The following is a 22183-nucleotide window of genomic DNA, read 5'->3' as shown; positions in this document are numbered from 1 at the left end:
AAGGAAGTTCCTTTGTGGGCTTTCCTAGGCAGGATTCATCCTCCTCCAGGCTTCTCCGGGTCATGTTGAGCCTTAATGATTGGAAGAAGTAAAATCCAATGAATGAAAGGGGCGGGGCCAGGGACAGTCGGGTAGATAATGCCGGACGTCCTCCAGCCAGGAAATGAGGCGGGGCTCTCTCTGACTTCCTGCAGCTTCTAATGCACATTGTGAGGATCTCACAGTGTGCAGTGAAATCAGAGGAAGCCTTTTTCAGTCCGGGGAGGGGGGATCCGGTACAACTAGAGGATGGAGATCAGATCTAAACACCGGGTTTTCCAGCTCATCGTTTATCACCAGTGTGGCTGTTACTGAAATGTTCCTGTTAGATTGTTCCTCAATATCTCCCCGTGTATTGTCCTGTTATATGTCTGTGTGCAGAGAGTGGAAGAGACGGCAGCAGGAGGATAAGAGGATGCAGGAGACACTCCATGTACAGCGAGGGGTCCAAGAGCTGGAGACCGAGAGAAGGACCCGGGAGAGGCAGGCCAAGATCCAAGAGCTGCTCAGCCAGGTTTATGCCGAGAATCACAAGGTGAGGAATCCTAAAGATTAACTAGGACGGGTTTGGGTCAGTTTTTAGTGCTTGTAAAGGTTTCCTCCCACACTCCAAACCAGGGCCGGGACAAGGAGAGGGGCAAAAGGGCATGTATTGTAGGGATGGGGACGCCGCAAGATCTTGCTATAAGGCTGACAGAAGTAGTGGCAGAGGCAACACTACTTCTGTTAGCCCAGCGCTGGAAGCAGCAAGGACAAGAGGGGAGAGCCGGGAGGAGGTGCAGGCTGTGCTCTCTCCTTCTTATAGGCTTGCATATAATGAAGGAGGAGAGATGCGGGAGGAGGTGCGGGCTGTGCTCTCTCTCCTCCTCATAGGCTTGCATATAATGAAGGAGGAGAGATCCGGGAGGAGGTGCGGGCTGTGCTCTCTCTCCTCATAGGCTTGCATATAATGAAGGAGGAGAGATCTGGGATAAGGTGTGGGCTGTGCTCTCTCTCCTCATAGGCTCGCATATAATGAAGAAGGAGAGATTCGGGAGGAGGTGCAGGCTGTGCTTTCTCTCCTCCTCATAGGCTCGCTCATAATGAAGGATGAGAGAGGCGGGAGGAGGTGCGGGCTGTGCTTTCTCTCCTCCTCATAGGCTCCCACATAATGAAGGAGGAGAGAGCCAGGAGGAGGTGCGGGTTGTGCTCTCTCTCCTCATAGGCTTGCATATAATGAAGGAGGAGAGATCTGGGAGGAGGTGCAGTGTGTACTCTCTCTCCTCATAGGCTTGCACATAATGAAGGAGGAGAGAGTCGGGAGGAGGTGTGGGCTGTGCTTTCTCTCCTCATAGGCTCGCATATAATGAAGGAGGAGAGAGTTGGGAGGAGGTGTGGGCTGTGCTCTCTCTCCTCATACGCTCGCACATAATGAAGGAGGAGAGAGCCGGGAGGAGGTGCGGGCTGTGCTCTCTCTCCTCATACGCTCGCACATAATGAAGGAGGAGAGAGTCGGGAGGAGGTGCAGGCTGTGCTTTCTCTCCTCATAGGCTCGCATATAATGAAGGAGGAGAGAGTTGGGAGGAGGTGTGGGCTGTGCTCTCTCTCCTCATACGCTCGCACATAATGAAGGAGGAGAGAGCCGGGAGGAGGTGCGGGCTGTGCTCTCTCTCCTCATACGCTCGCACATAATGAAGGAGGAGAGAGTCGGGAGGAGGTGCGGGCTGTGCTCTCTCTCCTCATACGCTCGCACATAATGAAGGAGGAGAGAGCCGGGAGGAGGTGCGGGCTGTGCTCTCTTTCCTCATAGGCTCGCACATAATGAAGGAGGAGAGAGTCGGGATGAGGTGCGGGCTGTGCTCTCTCTCCTCATACGCTCGCACATAATGAAGGAGGAGAGAGTCGGGAGGAGGTGTGGGCTGTGCTCTCTCTCCTCATAGGCTCGCACATAATGGAGGAGGAGACTGGCCCAATGTGGCATCTTTGCCCTGGGCACTGGATGATCTCGCCCCAGCACTGCTCCAAACACATGCCAGGGGGATAATTGTCTCCGGTCTAATCTGTCCCTGCATGCCACTGCAGGTACACCACATTCTTTATTCTCTTCTTCTCAGGTACTGAGCTGTGGGCATCATCGTTTTAGGGGAAAGGGTTCCCAGAGACCGGAAAATTTACTTCAAGGGTTCCTCTATGACGGGTTGAGGAAGGATGGGCCAGAGAAGTGCTCTATACTTGCTTTTATTTAGCTCTTGGGACTATTCCTCCCATTTATACATGTCACTATTCCATCTATAGCCAATTCCTCCCACTGACACCAATGATGGGGCACGATTCCTCCCACTGATAACAATGATGAGGCACTTTTCCTCCTACTGATACCAATGATGGGGCACTTTTCCTCCTACTGATACCAATGATGGGGCACTTTTCCACCCTCTGATATCAGTGATGGGGCACTATTCCTCCCACTGACATAAATGATGGGGCACTATTCATCTCACTGACAACAATGATGGGGCACTATTCCTCCCACTAACACCAATGATGGGGCACTATTCCTCCCACTGGCATCAATGATGGGGCACTATTTCTCCCACTGATATCAACAATGGGGCACTATTCCTCCCACTGATACCAAAAATGGGGCACTATTCCTTCTACTGACACCAATGATGGAGCAGCGCCTGTCCCACTAACACCAACAGTGAGGCACTCTCCCTCCCACTTACTCCAACAATGGGGAAGTATTCTTCCGACTGACACCAATGATGGGGCACTATTCCTCCCACTGACACTAACAATGGGGCACTATTCCCTCCGTCAATATCAATGATGAAGCATTATTTCTCCCACTGCTGACCACGGGTCTATTTACTTTTTTTTATTCCCACTGACCCCGGGGCATTTTCTTCTCCCTCGGGACACAGCCCCGCCCCTCCTGAATTCCTAAGACAGTAAATTGGGCCCTTAGTTTATAAAGTTCTGAGACCCCTACAGATGTCAGCATTGGGGTACTGATCGGATCAGGCCCCCCCCCCGATCTCATACCGCTCCTCCTCTTTTCCTCCAGTGCTTACAGAAGTATTTCTCTGCCTGGTATAAGCTGGTCCTGGAGCGGCGGGTGAAGACGGGCAAAGCCCGGGCACTGGCAGACTGGAAGCTTCAGCTGAGGACATTCCGTGCATGGAAGCAACAGGTGTGGTCACAGAAGCTGGACCAAGAGACCCAAAAAATGGAGCGCGAGCTCCGGGACCAAAACAGGTGACTAGTACTCCGGGGAGGAGCAAGTGTGTTGTATAGGGAACATGGCGGGCGCTTCCGATCAGGTCCACCTGTCAGTGTTTCATGCAGACCTGATCGCAAGGTCCATGCAGGTCTATGGACAGGCGGGTGTAAACGGACTTAAAAGGGGAACTGCAGTCCACTCACATAATTTGTCATTTAAAACATCTTTGCCATTCTGAAGCTTCCCTCCAAACACTTTGCATATTATTTTATATATACTGTGATTCTGTACTTGCCCAATATGCTGCAGAAATCTCCCTCCACTGAGTCTGGCGGTAGCCATTTTAACTGTGGGCGGCTGAAGCTGCTGATTGTTAGACATGTGCACTGACAAAAAAAAGTATTTTACAGATTTTTCCTTTTTTTTTGAGATTTTCACATTTCCAAATTTTCATATTCCTGAATTTCGAATATAAAAAATTCCATTTATTTTATTTTTTAATTATTTTATTCAAAATTCGTTTTTTTTTTTTTGCTTTCTAGTTTTCAAATTACCAAATTTTGATTAAAAAAGCAAAAAAAAAAAAAAAACTGTTTTTTTTTTGCTTTTTTAGTAGAAATTCCTTTTTCTTTTTTTTTTTTCTTTATAATTTTAAAATTATAAAGAAAAAAAAAAAGGAATTTCAACTAAAAAAGCAAAAAAAAGTTTTTTTTTTTTTGCTTTTTTATTCAAAATTAGGTAATTTGAAAATTAGTAAGCAAAAAAAAACAAAAACGGAATTTTGAATAAAATTATTAAAATTAAAAAATAAAATAAATGGAATTTTTTATATTCGAAATTCAGGAATATGAAAATTTGGAAATGTGAAAATCTGAAAAAAAAGGAAAATCAGTGAAATCAGTAAAATACTTTTTTTTGCTTTTTTATTATAAATTCAGTGTTGTGTTTTTTTTTTTTTTTGCTTTCTAATTTTAAACTTTAGGAATTTTGAATAAAAAAACAAAAAAAAATAAGTTTTTTTTTTTTTTTGCTTTATTAATCGAAATTCAGAAATTTAGAAAATTAGAAAATTCGGAAATTCAAAAATTCGAAAATCTGAAAAAAAAGAAAAAGAAAATCAGCAAAATTCGAAATAATAATGGTGTTAGTGCAGCAAATATACTCCAAGGATTAGCGGTTATATATATACTTCAGTACCCACATTCCATTGCAGACGCCCCCCCCCCCCCCATCCTTACAAATATTTAACTAGCCTACATGCCATCTAACTGCCATCTGGTCTGCCAGCTTTGGCACAAGTGCCGCAGGTTGCGGGCTCATGGCTTAGAAAACTCTGCAGCGTGTTTACATTAGAAGACTCTCAGGATTTTGGTAAGTAATAGGAAAAAAAAAAAAAACAAAGATGTTGGTGCTTCTGTTTTGAAATTTAAAGATTCATTTCTCCACAATACTTATAGATACAGAGGTGATTGAGGGCTTATATTAAACTACCTCCCACCCGCAGTATAGTAGGGTTGCCACTTTTTCTTCAAGTCAAACCCGAACACTTTAGCGGAGCACAGCAATTTTCTATTATTTTTATTTTAGCATACCATATAGGATTGTAAAAGACCTGGAACACCTTTGGGCACTCCGAAGGTAATAGTAATGTGGCGCACATAGCGCCCCCTCACCCTCCTGTCGGGCCCTGTTTCCAGACACATTTCTGTCTGAATATTGTGTCTGAGTCTGAGGTGGACTGAAACCTGGACACGTGATTTAGAACCCGGACTGTCCGGGTGAATCCCAGACAGGTAGCAACCCTACTGTATAGACAAATGACGGCAGGCGGGATGCTCTGTTGTTCTAGGACGCCACCATATGATGTCCACCCAGTCTCACAGCACTTGCATACCCACGTGGAGGGGGGGGGGGGTATGCAGCACAGCGATCGCGGGCTCGTTGTGTCACTGGGACATGGTGCAACCCCGATCTCGGCTCTTTACCCATGTGATCAGCTGTGTGTGAGGAGAGGGAGATGATCAGCAGCATTTCCTCACAGGGAAGACTGTACAGATAATCTGTGATGCAACTCATTGCTGACTATTAGTGCTCCTCAGTGCCCATCAGTGCTGCATATCAGTGTTATCTATCAGTGCCAATCAGTGAGGCCAATCTGTGCCCATCAGTGATGCAAGTCAGTGCTGCATATCAGTGTTGCCCATCAGTGCTGCATATTAATGCCACGTATCAGTGCCCATCAGTGCTGCCTATCATTACCATCAGTGCAGCCTTACAGTGCTCATCAGTGTTGCATATTAATGCCACTTATCAGTGTCCATCAATGTGCTTCTTATCATTACCATCAGTGCAGCCTTACAGTTCCCATCAGTGCTGCATATTAATGCCACTTATCAGTGCCCATCAGTGCTGCTTATCTTTACCATCAGTGCTGCATATTAATGCCACTGATCAGTGCTGTTTATCGTTACCATCAGCGCAGCCTTACAGTGCCCACCAGTGCTGCATATTAGTGCCACCTCATCAGTGCCGTCTCATCAGTGCCCACCAGCGCACATCAGTGAAGGAAAAAAATTAATTATATACAAAATCTTCTGACAAAAACTAAGAAATGTTTTGTTTTGTTTTCAATATTTCCAGTCTTTTTTTTTTTTTTGCGAAAAATAAAATACTTTTTTTTAAATAAAAAATAAACCACAGAGGTGATTAAATACCACCAAAAGAAAGTTCTATTTGTGTGAAAAAAAAAAATGATAAAAATGTCATATAGGCACAGTGTTGCATGACCGTGCAAGTGTGACAGCACTAAAAGCTGAAAATTGGCCTGAGCAGGAAAGGGGTAAAAGTCCCGGGTATTGAAGCAGTTAAAGTGATTTTACTGCATCTTCAGAATATGTGAATACTTTTAGCATGCATATTCTGGCCACAGCTTGCCTTTAAATCCCATTTTGTTCCTAAAGACCTGCGATACGTCTGACCTTCCAGTATTTTATTTATTTTTTCATGTTTTCATCTCCCTTGTCTTCCCTCCAGGAAACAGAAGGTGGCAGTAGAGAGCTACCACAGACGCCTCCTGCGTCACTGCCTGATAGAGTGGCAGCTCTGGTGCCGAGCAGAGAAGGAGAAGAGAGAGCTGGAGGCTCAAAAAGAGGAGACCAAGAGGAAGATGGCGGCTCTGCTGGAAGCGGCCTGCTCCGCGGGGGGCCGCAAACTAAACAGTGAGAGTGGTACTGAGGTGGCCATCGGGAGCCCAGAAACTGCTGCACAAAAGGTGATCGTCCCTTCTGTACCGCACATTCATGTATATGGATCGAAGTTGAACTTACGCTCTTAATTGTCAGTTAAAGCTGAGGATACCCCAAGCACTTAACTTCCATATAAGCTTTTAATAAAATTTCAAGTAATTTTTAAACTTTTTTTGATACGTGCGTTCAATTAACCCCTTGCCGACCGCCGCGCGCCGATATACGCCGGCACAATGACAGCGGTGGGCAAATGGGCGTACCTGTACGTCCCCTTTAATTGGTGGGGCTGGCGGCATGTCAGTGACAAGCGTGACAAGTGCCCGCCATGTACAGCGTGACTGCCCACGGGACCCGCGGACTTGATGTCCGCTGGTGTCCCAGCGATCGTGTCATGGGGAGTTGCCTATGTAAATAAGCCATTTCCCCATTCTGCCTTGTGTCATGACAGAGATCACTGCCCCCCTGTCATCGGGAGCAGTGATCACTGTTATGTGACTGGTAGCCCATCCCCCCACAGTAAGAATCACTCCCTAGGACACACTTAACCTCTTGATCGCCCTTTATTGTTTAACCCCTTCCATGCCAGTGTCATTTACACAGTAATCAGTGCATTTTTTAGCACTGATCGCTGTATAAATGACAATGGTCCCAAAATAGTGTCAAAAGTGTCCGATGTGTCCGCTATAATATCGCAGTCACAATAAAAATGGCGGACACTTTTGACACTGTTTTGGGACCATTGTCATTTATACAGCGATCAGTGCTATAAAAATGCACTGATTACTGTGTAAATGACACTGGCATTGAAGGGGTTAAACACTAGGGGGCAATCAAGGGGTTAAGTGTGTCCTAGAGAGTGATTATAACTGTTGGGGGGGGGGGGGTGGGCTACCACTGACATGACAGCGATCACTGTTTCCGATAACAGGGAGCAGTAGATCTCTGTCATGTCACTAGGCAGAACAGGGAAATGCCTTGTTTACATAGACATCTCCCCGTTCTACCTCTCCACGCCGCAATCGCGGGGCGCCAGAGAACATCGAGTTCCTGGGACCCGCGGGCACCCTCGCGTGGCGGGAGCGCGCGCCCCCGAAAGGCGGCAAATTTAAAGGGAGATACGGGTACGCCCATTTGCCTGCCTGTACCATTCTGCTGACGTACATCTGTGTGTGGCGGTCGGCAAGCGGTTAACCACTTGCCGACCAGCGCACGACGATGTACGTCGACAGAATGGCACGGGCAGGCAAATGGGCGTACATGTACGTCCCTTTAAATTTGCCGCCCTGCCATCGGGAGCGCGCCGCCGGCGGCGCGCTCCCGCGCTGGTCGGGACCCCCGTGAGTCCGGTCGCGGGACCCGCGGACTCGATCGCCGCGGGCATCCCCGTGATCGTCTCACGGAGCGGCCGAATGGAGGAAATGCTGTGTAAACAACATTTCTCCATTCTGCCTAGCAACTAGTGATGCTGATCTCTGCTCCATGTGATTGGAGCAGAGATCAGTGTTCACTAAATGAAAGCCCAACCCCCCCACAGTTAGTAACACATCCCTAGGAACACTTAACCCCTACACTGCCACCCACTGGTTAACCTCTTCACTGCCAGTGTCATTTACACAGGAATCACTGCATTTATATAGCAGTGATTACTGTATAAATGACAATGGTCCCAAAAATGTGTCAAAAATGTCCGATGGGTCCCCCACAATGTCGCAGTCACAATAAAAATCGCTGATCGCCGCCATTACTAGTAAAAAAAAAAATAATAAAAAATTATTAATAAAAATGCTATAAAACTATCCCTATTTTGTAAACGCTATAACTTTTGCGCAAACCAATCAATAATCGCTTATTGCACTTTTTTTTTTACCAAAAATATGTAGAAGAATACGTATCGGCCTAAACTGAGGGAAAAAAATGTTTTTTTATATATTTTTGGGGGATATTTATTATAACAAAAAGTAAAAAATAATGCGTTTTTTTCAAAATTGTCAATCTATTTTTGATTATAGCATAAAAAATAAAAACCGCAGAGGTGATCAAATACCACCAAAAGAAAGCTCTATTTGTGGGAAAAAAAAAAAAGGACGTCAATTTTGTTTGGGAGCCACGACCGCGCAATTGTCAGTTAAAGCGACGCAGTGCCGAATCGCAAAAAGTGGTCTGGTCTTTGACCAGCAAATTGGTCCGGTCTGAAAGTGGTTAAAGTAGCGCAGTGCTAAATAGCAAAAAAAAAAGCTCTGGTCATGAAGAGGGGTAAAACCTTCTGGAGCTGAAGGGGTTAAAAAAACATTTTGGTCCCATCACATGTGATATGATGCGTCGTCCTCCATGTAGAATTAAAAGGCCATGGCCACTTTCCCTATGCTTAGATTAGTAATCATTTTTGTCCAATTTTTCTCTTCAAATCATTTCCACTTGATGTGGAGGGAGGTCTGAGACCACCGAAACGCGTTGGTTAGCCTACTGGACTCCTACTACAGTGGTGGCACACTCATCCCTTCTACACTTCTTAGACTGTCCTGGGGACCCTCCAGGACGCCCCAGCAGACAGAAAGCTGGCCCCTGATTTTAGTCCAGTGCTCTACTAACATATTTTCCTTCGCATATATCTGCTTTCAGGGGGAAGGAAACAGCAGTGCACTCAGCGGCTGTCAGACGCCGGTCCTCCACAAGGCCTCCCTGGTACCAAAGACCCCTAAGCATGCTTGGCAGGTGACCAGGCAGCACGTGGCTCTCACCTCCGACGAGCTGAACCAGCAGCGGCTACAGCCCAGCGCCACCCCTCGGACACCGGCGCTCCAGAGGAAAGGTCCTCCCTATGGTGAGAACTTTGAGAACCGCCATCAGTTCCAGGAGCTGCTAATCTCGGAGCAGAGGCGGCAGCTCCAGGAACAGAAAGAGATGATACAGGATCTGATGGAGAACCAGAGACTGATGATCGCAAGAGGGGAAGCCAAGAACGCCAGTGCCGTGACCGCACAACTGTCGGGCCACGCCGCAAAACCAAAAGTGACCCGCAGGAGGGAAAGTGGCCCATTGACTGAAGAATCTTCTCCTGCCAAACAAGAGGCACCTCGCAGGTATTATTATTATACAGGATTTATATATAGCGCCAACAGTTTGCGCAGCACTTTACAACATGAGGGCAGACAGTACACTTACAATACAATTCAATACAGGAGGGATCAGAGGGCCCTGATCTTTAGAACTTACAATCTAGAAGGGAGGGTCAAGTGATACAAAAAGTAATAACTGTGGGGGATGAGCTGATGAATTAATAGTAAGGCCCTACATTGTATACAACTTTAACCCCTGTCCGTGCTATAGCCAAAAGACGGCTACATAGCGGACCTAATTTGCCGGGAGGGTGTCCATGGACGTCCTCCCGTGCTTGAGCAGCCTGTGCGCCCCCTGCAGGGCGTGCGGTGTGCTCTGTGATCAGCGAGTCTATGAGACTCAGCTGATCACAGATCGGAGTAAGGGGTCGATCCTGACCCCTGACCAGGTGATCAGCTGTCAACCAATGACAGCTGATCATGTGACGTAAACAGAGTCGGTAATCGGCTACCAGCGCGAGGAGAAGGAAAAAAGCCGATCACCGGTGGTTGTGAGAGGGACACCAGTCCCGATCGCGGAGACCCTCTGCAGAGGCCTTTGTGCCCACCAGTGCCACCTACCAGTGCCTACAGTACCACCCATCAGTGCCCACAGTGTCACCTATCAGTGCCTACTATAAATGTAACCAGTCATTGCCTCATCACCAGTGCTGCTTATCGATACCACCTACCAGTGCTCACAATGCCACCCATCAGTGCCCACAGTGTCACCTATCAATGCCCACAGTGCCACCTATAAATGTAACCAATCATTGCCTCATCACCAGTGCTGCTTATCGATACTACCTACCAGTGTCCATCAGTGCCACCTATAAATGTCACCAATCATTGCCTCATCACCAGTGCCCATCAGTGCTACTCATCAGTGCCACCCATCAGCGTCGCCTTATCCGTGCAGCCTCATGAGCGAATATCAATGAAGAAGAAAAAATAACCGTTTGCAAAATTTTATAACAAACTATGAAACATGTTTTATTTTTATTTTTTTTAATTTCTGTATTTTTTGTTTGTTTAGCAAAAAATAAAAACCCAAGTGGTGATTAAATACCACCAAAAGAAAGCTCCATTTGTGTGAAAAAAATGATAAAAATGTAATTTGGGTACAGTGTCGCATGACCACGCAATTGTCATTCAAAATGTGACAGCGCTGAAAGCTGAGCAGGAGGGGGGGGGGGGGTTTAAGTGCCTAGTAAGCAAGTGGTTAAAACCTGACCCCAGAAGGTGTCTGAAATTTCTTTGGCACTGTCCCCTGGAGTAATTTTTAATTTTGCCACTAGATGTCCTCAGTCTTTTCTGAGTTGAATGATACACATCATTCAACCTGAAAGATTGAGGGCCTACTGTGAGTGCAGGGAGTCATGCACCACCACCACCACTACAGTGGGAGGATGGAGAAGACTTACATTTAAAAATTTTGGAGAGAGCAAGGGAGGGATATAACCCCTGTAAGGTGTTTTTTTTTTTTGCCAACTGTGACCCATTGGGGAGATTTCCCTTCACTTCCTGTCCCGTAGCCAAACAGGAAGTGAGAGAAAATACCTGCAAATCGAGGGAGTTCCTTGGGGCACCCCAGGTCAACAGACCTAGTGACCCCATTGGAATATTTCCCCTCTATTACTTTTCTGGGGACAACCCAAAATGTGGTATTTTCATTTACTCCAGCTTTCACTGATAATGGTGAATGGGGCAAACGGAGAGGGTGAACCTCCTTAAAGGAGCCAGCAATAAAAACTGACAAGGGTTCTAACCCATCTACACTCTATCTAAAACGAAAAAAAGAGTTTTGCCTGTAGTTATACTTTAATCATTTGGGATCAGTTCAGTTAACATTTTTTTAAAAAAAGGGGAGAGATTTTTTATATATACGGTATATATATATATATATATATATATATATATATATATATATATATATATATTATGGGCACATTGGCTTTCTCTTTTAGCAAGGAATAAGGGGTTTTATTGTGTCTTCCACAGATTTTCGTTTTCATCTTCTCAATTTGAGGTCCCAAATGGGAGCCCAGGCCAGAGCACGATGTCTACATCACGGAGGGCCAGCATCTGCTCCACCCCGCACCCTACAGTGAGAGGTAAGTGTTTTATAGAATGAGGGGGATGGGAAAATATAACAAAATGATTTGCTGTGAGATGTGCCCTATGAAGGGGTGGCCCGTTCATTAAGGGCACATGGGTGCCGCTCCCTCCCCCCCTGTCCATCGCCGCCTTCCCCTATCCATGCGTCTGGCCCCTTTCAGGACATCAGTCCATGGATTCCAATGCGGAGGGGCTGTTTTTTTTATTTTTTTTTATTGTTTTAAGCACCAATTAGAGCCAGAGGCTCTAATAGGCTCCAATATAGGGCAGGCTCGGGTTGAAGAGAGTGAGCTCCGAGCCCACCCAGGTGTGTTACAACAGCGAGTAAATATTTGCTGCTGTAACATTGATCCTCTTCCCGACCAATCAGGAAGCGGTGTCTTGACACCGGCCACCCAATAGGTTCGTCTGTCCTTTCAACCAATTTGACACCTAGGAGGAGGAGGAGGAGGATAGGATCTGGAAGCCAACATGGAGGAGCCGAGCCGCTGCACCACACTGCCTGCCACCTGCCATGATGGGGTAATTGCCGGACTGACCGTCAAACAGCAGGGGGGGTTGGTGTTTGTTTGCTGCCCCCCCCCCCCCCAAAAAAAAGCCACCAGCCGCCACTGGCCCTATGATGACAGCGAGGCTTTGTAACCATGGCAGGTCCTCGTTGTCTAGTGACAATGATAAAATAGACGGGGTTTTGGGTTTCACATGTCTGCAGATTACTCTACCATGGGTATGTGCTTGGGTGTAGATTTAATTCTTTTTACCCTTTTTTTTGTTCACTAAACTTTATTTTTTATCACATAGGGAAACCAAAAGTCCCCTTTATAATACTATTTTTGTTGAGACAGGTTCTCTTTAATGAGTTATCGGGGGGTCTATTAGACCCCTGATATCTCTTCTGCCCTCCACTGAAGCTAATGGAGTGCAGATTGTGCTGCTGGGGGTGCGTGGAACTGATTGGGTGGCTGTGCGTCCGCCCCGTTGCTTCCACCTGACAGTCGACTTGTCAGATTTACACAGTGTGTGTGTGTGTGTGTGTGTGTGTGTGTGTGTAACCCCCATGTTGCTGTGAACTTTGATATACGTCAGTGACAGTGAAAGGGGTTAAAAAAGAAAAAGATACCCAAAAGCCTCTTTAACACTTTTTTTTCTCACACGAAGAAACGGTCACGTGACACAATGGGACCTGAAGTCTCCTTTTGCCTACAGCAGAGTAGGAGTTTCTTTTGAGCACCCACATCACTGCTTTCTGATTGGCTGTCCAGTAGGCACTAGAAGAATGTGATGTCACCAAGGGGGCAGAAATCAGTGTGTGGCGTGCACAGATAGCGCGCTGGATAACCAATCCTCAGTCCTGGAAGCAGAGCCTGCGGGGCACATGGAGCACACTCAGGAGAAGTCTAAGAGGATGTACTGCCCAGGTGTGGGCATCAGAAGGAATAGGCTGGCCACAGGATATAAACACTGCCGAGGACCACAGTGGCAAGAGCTAGGTAAGTGTAGGAAGGTAGGTTAGTTGAGCTCATAGGGGTAGGCAAGGCCGTCTTTAAGGCAGGGCAAAAGGGGCAGCTGCCCTGGGCCCTGTCATTGTTGTGGGATCCAAAACAGCTACCTCATACTTGCCAACTATCCAGGTTTAAATTCCTTTGTCCCTTGAAGTTTTAGTCCTGTCCTGTGCTGTGTCCTAATATCTCAGTGTGAAGTGCTGGTACTAATGCTGCCCAGCTCTGCCCTATTGTTGTGTACAGATGACTCACCTGCAGGCCCCGTGTTTACATGTAAATAACCGGCATTCATATGTAAATAGCAGCAACAATACTAAGTAAATAGCTGCAGCCGGTGGCATTGATATGCAAATGAAGGCAGCATTCGTATGTAACTCATGCACCCCTGCAGTGAGGAGATGATGTGCTGTGACCTCTAGCAACCAATCAGTGAGCCGTAATGTGTGCTGTAACCTCTAGCAACCAGTCAGTAGGCAGTAATAAAGTGCTGTAACTGCTGGCAACCAATCGCAATTGCTGCCTGATCTGATATAGTAAACTGATTTTAAGTCTAGCTGCTCAGAGCAGGCGGAGAGTGAAATTGCATGGGGGGGACCCAAGAAAGGGTCCATTCAATATTAAAGACTGCCTTGGGGGTAGGAGCACTTTGTAAACACTTTGATGCCAGAATGCAATGACAAATAATATATAGAAACCACTAAAAATCAACAAGTTGTCATCATAAATGACCATACAATACATGGAACAGATGCAGCTGATTCTAATCTCTACATGTTTCACAAACTAGGGCTTCTTCAGGAGTACTTTTATCAGGCACTGCATATATGATCACTATAAATTGAGAATAACAAAATTTAGACAAAATACAAACAAAATTATATAATTAGACAATAAAATTTTGTAATAATAATTGTGTTTGTATTTTGTCTAAATTTTGTTATTCTCAATTTATAGTGATCATATATGCAGTGCCTGATAAAAGTACTCCTGAAGAAGCCATAGTTTGCGAAACATGTAGAGATTAGAATCAGCTGCATCTGATCCATGTATTGTATGGTCATTTATGACGACAACTTGTTGATTTTTAGATGTTTCTAAATAACATTTTGATATTTTTTGATATATTATTTGTTGTGGCAAGAGCTAGGTAAGTGTAAGAGGGTAGGTTAGTTGAGCTCATAGGGGTGGGAGAAAAAGGGTAAACACTTTGTTTGATAGGTGCCAGAACATGAGAGCGACAAATAATATATAAAAAATATATAGAAACAACTAAAAATCAACAAGTTGTCATCATAAATGACCATACAATACATGTAACAGATGCAGCTGATTCTAATCTCCTACATGTTTCGCAAACTATGGCTTCTTCAGGAGTACTTTTATCAGACACTGCATATATGACACTTACCTAGCTCTTGCCGCAACAAATAATATATCAAAATATATCAAAATTTTATTTAGAAACATCTAAAAATAAACAAGTTGTCATCATAAATGACCATACAATACATGAGATGCAGCTGATTCTAATCTCTACATGTTTCGCAAACTATGGCTTCTTCAGGAGTACTTTTATCAGGCACTGCATATATGATCACTATAAATTGAGAATAACAAAATTTAGGTAAAATACAAACAAAATTATTATTACAAAATTTTATTGTCTAATTATATAATTTTGTTTGTATTTTGTCAAAATTTTGTTATTCTCAATTTATAGTGATCATATATGCAGTGCCTGATAAAAGTACTCCTGAAGAAGCCATTTTTTGGCAAAACATGTAGAGATTAGAATTAGATTAGCTGCATCTGTTCTATGTATTGTATGGACAACGACTTGCTGATTTTTAGTTGTTTCTAAATAAAATGTTGTTATATTTTTATATATTATTTGTCATCGTTGTGTTCTGGCACCTCCAAAAATCCCATATTCTGTTCTCTTGCCATGTATTTATCAATCAAGGGATGTGGTGCTGATGACTCCCAGACCTTCAGCAATTCTCTTTTTCAGCTTTGTTTGATAGATTTCTTGCCCCATTAATTTAGACACCATGCTAGACAAGCACACTCAGGCCCTTGGCCTCCTTTATAAATCACACAGGCAGATAAGCAATACAGAGTATTACAGGAACCACCCTAGCCTGTGATTGGACATTGAAGGGTCAGCAGTACACTTGAGTTTGTCCGTCTGCTCTCTCCTCCTAGGGATGTCAACTGTGCAAAGCATTAGAGCTCTATATGGATCAGAATTCTGCTCCTCCCTCTCCCAGGAGGCTGATTTCAAAACAGATTTAGGTACTCCTGCTAGCTGTATGTGAAAGTATAAGTTTTAATAAAAGCATTCCTGGAAAAAATCTTTTTTTTTTTTTTTTTAATATCTGCTTGAAGTTCAGGATTTATTTGTAATATCCAACACACCGCAGACTGATACCTACAGAAGTATGGCATGATTGAATCTGATTGGTCCTGGTTGGCAGTACAGGCAGCTAGTATTAAAGCGTAACTTTTCTCTTAACAACTTGATTAAAAAAATTGATGTTCTTTAGCAAGGAACATGCATTCCGCATTAATAATGATGCTACCAAAATTAGTGTGTGCTGTAAATTGCCTCCAGTTTTGTTCCTGTTTTGTTTTGCTGGAGGCCGCCATTTTGCTGATGCCCAGAGCCCCTGAGCAGCAGTAAATCTGTCAGCAGATCGGCCTCTACAAATTCAGCACAGTGCCTAAAAAAAAAAAAAAAAAAAAAAGCACAACAGAGCAGGGTAAGCCTGTGTATTACTGGATTTTAAACAGTACAGGCCCTTATTTTTAATGTTTTACATAGCGATGTCTGCAAAAGGGGCCAGCCTGAAGTGATCTAGTAAGACTTAAAGTGGTTTTCTCCTTCCTCATTGGGCAGATTGGTAGCAGCAGCAGCCATTGGGTTCTGCTGCTGTCAATCAACTGCTACAGTATGAAAAGGGAAGGCAGGGGGGGGGGGGGCAGGGCTGAGTCTCCGGTCTGTGTCATTAGATGCAGACTCGACAGCTCAGGAGTGAGCAGGCACAGGTGCCCCCAGGGAAAGTGTCTTTCTATGGGGGGGCACTTGCCGAAGAGGAGGGGTCTGGAGCGCTGGTGGGGGGGGACCCCAGAAAAGGAGGCTTGGGGCTGCTCTGTGCAAAGCCATTACACAGAGCACGTAGGTATGACATGTTTGTTATTTTAGTTAAAAAAAGAAACAGGTTTATTATCGCTAAATTTCCAATTTAACTGCTTCCCGCCCACCCACCATCAATAGGCAGCGGAGCGGTGGGGCTCTCGATCTGGGACGATGTCATATGACGGCGTCCCAGAATGAACGTTGTCGCGTGCCCACGCCATGTTGCTAGGACAACGCATGACCCCGATCTCTGGAAAGAGCTGTGTCCGCGGCTCTTTACCCATGTGATAGGCTGTGTCCAATCACAGCCGGTCACATGTCAACACGGAGATGCCAGTAATCAGCTTTCCTTGCCTCACACTGACAGAGTGTGTGGCTGGGAGAGCCCATCAGCGGCATCTCAACACAGGAGGGGGACATCTAAGAATGTAATCAGGGCACTGATTACAATATAGCAATATAGTGTCACAAATCAGTGCCCACCAATTCCAGCAATAAGTGCCCACCAGTGGCAGCAATCAGTGCCCACAAGTGCCACCAATCAGTGCCCATTAGCGCTGCCTATCATTGCTGCCCATCAATGCTGTCAAACAATGCCCATCAGTAATACCCATCAGTGTCGCCCATCAATGCCTATCAGTGCCTATCAGTGCCGCCTATCCGTGCCGCCTATCAGTGCCACATATCAGTACCACCTATTAGTGCCCATAAGTGTGGCATATTAGTGCCTCCTCATCAGTGCCACCTCATCAATGCCCACCAGTTCAGCCTATCAGTGCCCAAAAAAATTAAGGCAAAAAATTACTTTGTTACAAAATTTACTGACAGAAAAAAAGTAAACTTTTTTTTTTTTTCAAAATTGTTGGTCTTTTTTTTTTTTTTTTGTAAAAACAAAACAAAAAACCCAGCAGTGATCAAATGCCACCAAAAGAAAGCTCTATTTGTGTGAAGTACATGATAAAAAAAAATAGTTTGGGTACAGTGTAGCACGACCGGGCAATTGTCATTCAAAGTGCGACAGCGCTGAAAGATGAAAAATGGCCTGGGCAGGAAGGGGGGTACAAGTGCCCGTTAGGCAAGTGGTTAAAGAGGCTTTGCACGTCGGGAACGTTCTCATCGATGGTCTTCTTTTGTTGTAGCGATGGAGGAGAGAGCAGCCCAGCGAGCCGAGAGGAGGAGGATGCTGGAGGAGATAAAAAAGAAACGCGAGGAGGACAAGTTGGTGAGTCCCGTGTGCTGTTTATGTGAACCGTGTGGGGCATTTCTCCAACAGTGGATGTACCCGTGGGGGGGGGGGGGGGGGAGTCAAAGAACCACAGCTGAACACAGACCCCCGGCTTGAAGTGGAATCGCTGTGTTCACCAGTGAAAGGAAAGACTGCCACCATGCCAGGCCGCCACGTCCAATGGCCTTGTGTATTGCGGGTGACTCCTACCAGCAGACTCCCCACCACTGCAAACCAGGGAGGATATAAATGGAGTAGTATTTTATAGTAATCCCACCATAAGAGAAATACAGACGTTGGCATGGTCTGCTCCTTGCCATGGCAAACAAGAAGGATGGAAGTGCAGCTGCAAACCATTGTCTTTGGGCTTCTGTATTTTTTTTATGGGGGTCCTTCACTCCGAGTACCAACCAAAGACATGTATTGGGGGCTACATCCGTGAAGTAATGGAAAAGGCAACTTCTTATAGCATGGAAGGGTCACACACTCTGTCCGGTTTTTGTTCCTGTCTGTGTCCTCACTAGGAAGGTTCCCAATCTTTGTACAATAAAATTATCCAAATCAGTTTAACAAGGTGGATTTGATTTAAATCACAATTTAAATCACGAGTAAAAAGGCGCGATTTTTAGATCATCGTCTTTAAAGAGCAACTGTCATCTCTGCCCCGCAGCGGCTCCTCCTCTGACCCGCTGTTGACTCACCGACAGCCCCATTCCCTTTAATGGGACGGCTGGCGATGCGGCAGTGACACGACAAGGGGAGGGACGTGGCAGCAGCAGGTGAGTGGACGCCCGCTAACAGGCGCTGCCATGATAGATCTGAAATGACCAGTGCTCTTTAACCACTTTCAGCCCCGGACCATTTTGCTGGCTTAAGACCAGACCCCTTTTTGCGATTCGGCACTGCGTCGCTTTAACTGACAATTGCGCGGTCGTGCGACGGGGCTCCCAAACAAAATTTACGTCCTGTTTTTCCCCACAAATAGAGCTTTCTTTTGGTGGTATTTGATCACCCCTGCGGTTTTTATTTTTTGCGCTATAAACAAAAATAGAGCGACAATTTTGAAAAAAACGATTTTTTACTTTTTGTTATAATAAATATCCCCCATAAATATATAAAAAAACATTTTTTTCCCTCAGTTTAGGCTGATACGTATTCTTCCACATATTTTTGGTAAAAAAAAATCACAATAAGCGATTATCAATTGGTTTGCGCAAAATTTATAGCGTTTACAAAAGAGGGGATAGTTTTATGGCATTTTTTATTAATTCTTTTTTTTGCTAGTAATGGCGGCGATCTGTGATTTTTATTGTGACTGCGACATTATGGCGGACACATCGGACGTTTTTGGGACCATTGTCATTTATACAGCAATCAGTGCTATACAAATGCACTGATTCCTGTGTAAATGACACTGACGGTGAAGGGGTTAACCAGGGGGTGGCAGTGTAGGGGTTAAATGTGTCCTAGGGGCGTGTTACTAACTGTGGGGGGCGTGGCTATGTGTTAGTGAACACTGATCTCTGCTCCAATCGCATGGAGCAGAGAACAGTGTCACTTGTTGCTAGGCAGAACGGGGAGATGCTGTTTACATCGGCATCTCCCCATTCAGCCTCCCCGTGACCACGCGGTGATCGAGTCTGCGGGACCCGCGACCGGACTCGCAGGGGTCCCGACCGACATGCGCGCACGCCCCTGGCAGCAAATACGAATGGACATACCTGTACGCCAGTTTGCCTGCCTGTGCCATTCTGCCAACGTACATCGGCGTGCGCCGATCGGGAAGTGGTTAAAATGTAAGGACTACTTCTTGCTGTTAGTTAGAATCTCTAATATTTGCAAACAAAATGAAGGTTTCCTATTTAGAATAATAAGCTGACAGGTTAGTAAAACAGCAATATCAGAACCGATTCAATCATACGGTTTGTAGTGTACATAGATTTTCAAACCAAAGGGATAAAGGAATATTCCTGAACTTTGTTTTATCTCATTGTTACTGTGAAATTGTGTGAATGCATCAATACAGTGCATGTTATCTCAGCCTGCAGAGCTTGGATTCATTGAATTAGTTTACCAAAAATGTAAATATTGCAGAATATACAGCCTCGTGCTACATAACTAAGCTCCATTTCATGCTGAATAAACTAAATTATTAATGTATCTTAAATCGAAAACTATCTTTATATAGATTGTTACTCCAAAAGCATTTTATTAAAATAAATTTGATAAAAATCAAAAAAAAAATAGATTTAAATCACAAAAATATGATTTAATGACATGCCGACCGGGCCATAGCCGAAAGACGGCTACAGCGCTGTCGGCTTATTCTGGGAGGGCATCCATGGACATCCTTCTCCCCCCATGGATGCACCCAGGAACATCCATAACCGCTGGGTCCAGGGGACCTGGCGCATCACGGTAAATGGCCGCTGATAGCGGGCGTTTACCACGTGATCGCTCCGTCAAATTATTATTATTTTTTTTTTTTAAATCATTGATATTTTTTTTCTGTGCTACTATTTAATATGAAGACCTACCTAATCTACAGTGGGTATAGAAAAGGATGCCCACCTTTTTTTATTTATTTTTTATTTAAAGGTGCACAAAAGAGGACAAGTAAGAGTAAATGGTAAGCAGTTGGTGTGCCAGAAAAAAATACAGTCAACAGGATAACAATAATCCTCTTAAAAAAGTCCAACAGTCCATGCAAATAGAGCCGGAGAAGTCTGGCATGTGAAGTCAATAATGACTACAAGATATCTGACAAAATAGGATCTTACTGCCAGAATGGACGGGTGCCAGGACACTCCCAAAATATGTGCATATGTGTGCCCCCTTGAGATTCGCATCTCCAACAACGATCATCCAATTGCGGAAATTGTTTGGCCAGTAAGGATGGGGTTCTGTACCACCGTGTCACAATTATAAAGGCCGTTTCCTTATAGTTGCACCATAACAAAGATGTATGGGCAAAAAAGAGAATCCTATCTTTTTGTTGTTCTGTAAAAGTGACCCGAAGGTCCTTTTTCCCATTTGGCAAGAAAGGGGTGTTTCGATTGCGCATGGAGATCAAGTAGATATTTATATGAAGATTTTCGTATTGGACCTCCCCCCCCCCCCCCCCCAAACAGAGTTCTTCAAAGTAGCTGAGGGGCCTCTGGAAAAGTTGTGGCTTGTGCTCAAGAAATGTGACAATTTGAGGGCTCGTCAATGGTCCAGGAACAGAGACCCAGAGCAATGTTGTGGAGGCCTCCCTTGCACCTCCCACCTAAAACTCCTGAAGGTGGGAACAGAGAGCGTAAAGGCAAGGAGTAGCACGTGTGCCGTAGCATCTGGCTGGTGATGCCCACTCTTTAGGTGGGTAGAGCTGGTAGTCACAGTCCTCGGAACAGGATGCAAATGCAGCTTGGCACCAGAATATGGGATGAAAGTGGAACCAGGAGACAAGCAGCGGTCAGCGGCAACCGGGCAGTTAGGCACTAAATCGGCAGGCAAGTCCAGAGGATAGACCAGGGTTGGTATCAGTTGGGCAATGTGGTACAAAGTCAGCAGGCAGATAAGAGCCAGTAACCAAGCAAAGGTCGGGATGGTTGGTAACAGAGCTGGAGCACAAGCAGAGACAAAGTCCAAAGGCAAGCCGGGTCATAGACAAGTAAACAGGAAAAGCAGATCGGGTCTTGGGATGTCAGGAACAAGCTGAAGACAATGCAGCAACTGTTCACAGTGATAGAGCAGTTTTAAATAGGCCACTGGGCGCCAAGTGCTAATTGGTATGTGCACGCACGCATTCGCGTATGTATTTGCGCATGCGCACAAATACATGCGTGATGAACTGGCACTGCAGAAATGACATTGGCCTTTTGCCTATAAATATTAGCAGGTGTGCATTGAGCATGAGCATGTATCCTCCCTGGCCTTTTGGTGGTAGAGATCTGGTTTACCTTACAGTAGGGTTCTGCTCGGGATCCAGCCATTTGTGCAAAGGAAATAAGATACACGACACAGCCTTGCGGGTGAATGCCCCATCCCCCCCCCCCCCTAGGTTTAGGTCAGTGCAATTCAGGAGATGGTGACAAAAAAATGTCCAAGGCTTTATCAATGCCTAGAAGCACAGTGAAGTATATTATTTTTTGTTTTCAAAAAGTTTTATTAAAGCGATAAATAGAAAACAGCTTCAGTGAAAAGGATCAAATGACATAAACATCATATGCAGTTGGATGACAAGATTATAACAAAATGGCGAACAGACCATAGGGTTCTACAGTGGCATAGATCTTACATCCAATGAGAAATCGTAATAGAGGGAAAGCAAAAATATTCAATGTCCTGACCTTCATATTCGTAATGTATAAGAATAGACAGCACAAAGAAAGAAATGAGAAGTCTAGAAAGAAAGCAAAGAGAGAGAAGAGAAAAAAAAAAAAATAACAAAAGTAGAATTTTTTTTATTAATTTTTTATTCCTTAGTTCTTCTTTTTCCAGATGGGCAAGAGAAAAGAAAAAAAAATCCCCGATGTGATCATTTTTGTAATCTAAATAGGAACCATGGGTTCCACTTTAGGTCATATATATGAGTCGTGTCCTGTAAAGTATGGAAAATCTTTTCAGTCAGCAT

General features: G+C 44.9%; 1 protein-coding gene across 1 annotated transcript in view; it reads left to right on the top strand.

The window, feature by feature from the left end:
- The window catches only part of CCDC191 (coiled-coil domain containing 191), a 91991-nt gene that overhangs the window by 45499 nt on the left and 24309 nt on the right, over positions 1-22183 (top strand). Inside the window, exons 7-12 of the mRNA XM_077479695.1 lie at positions 421-574; positions 3089-3279; positions 6278-6515; positions 9109-9569; positions 11586-11698; positions 17483-17565. Of these exons, the coding sequence (XP_077335821.1) occupies positions 421-574; positions 3089-3279; positions 6278-6515; positions 9109-9569; positions 11586-11698; positions 17483-17565 (1240 nt within the window). The remainder of the gene's footprint in view (positions 1-420; positions 575-3088; positions 3280-6277; positions 6516-9108; positions 9570-11585; positions 11699-17482; positions 17566-22183) is intronic.

The sequence above is a fragment of the Lithobates pipiens genome, unplaced genomic scaffold (assembly GCF_037356315.1).
Source record: "Lithobates pipiens isolate NorthernLeopardFrog02 unplaced genomic scaffold, aLitPip1_a1.2 Scaffold_16, whole genome shotgun sequence".
In the NCBI taxonomy this organism is placed as follows: domain Eukaryota; kingdom Metazoa; phylum Chordata; class Amphibia; order Anura; family Ranidae; genus Lithobates; species Lithobates pipiens.
The sequence above is the reverse complement of the archived record's forward strand: the minus strand, read 5'-3'. Positions and strand labels throughout refer to the sequence as shown.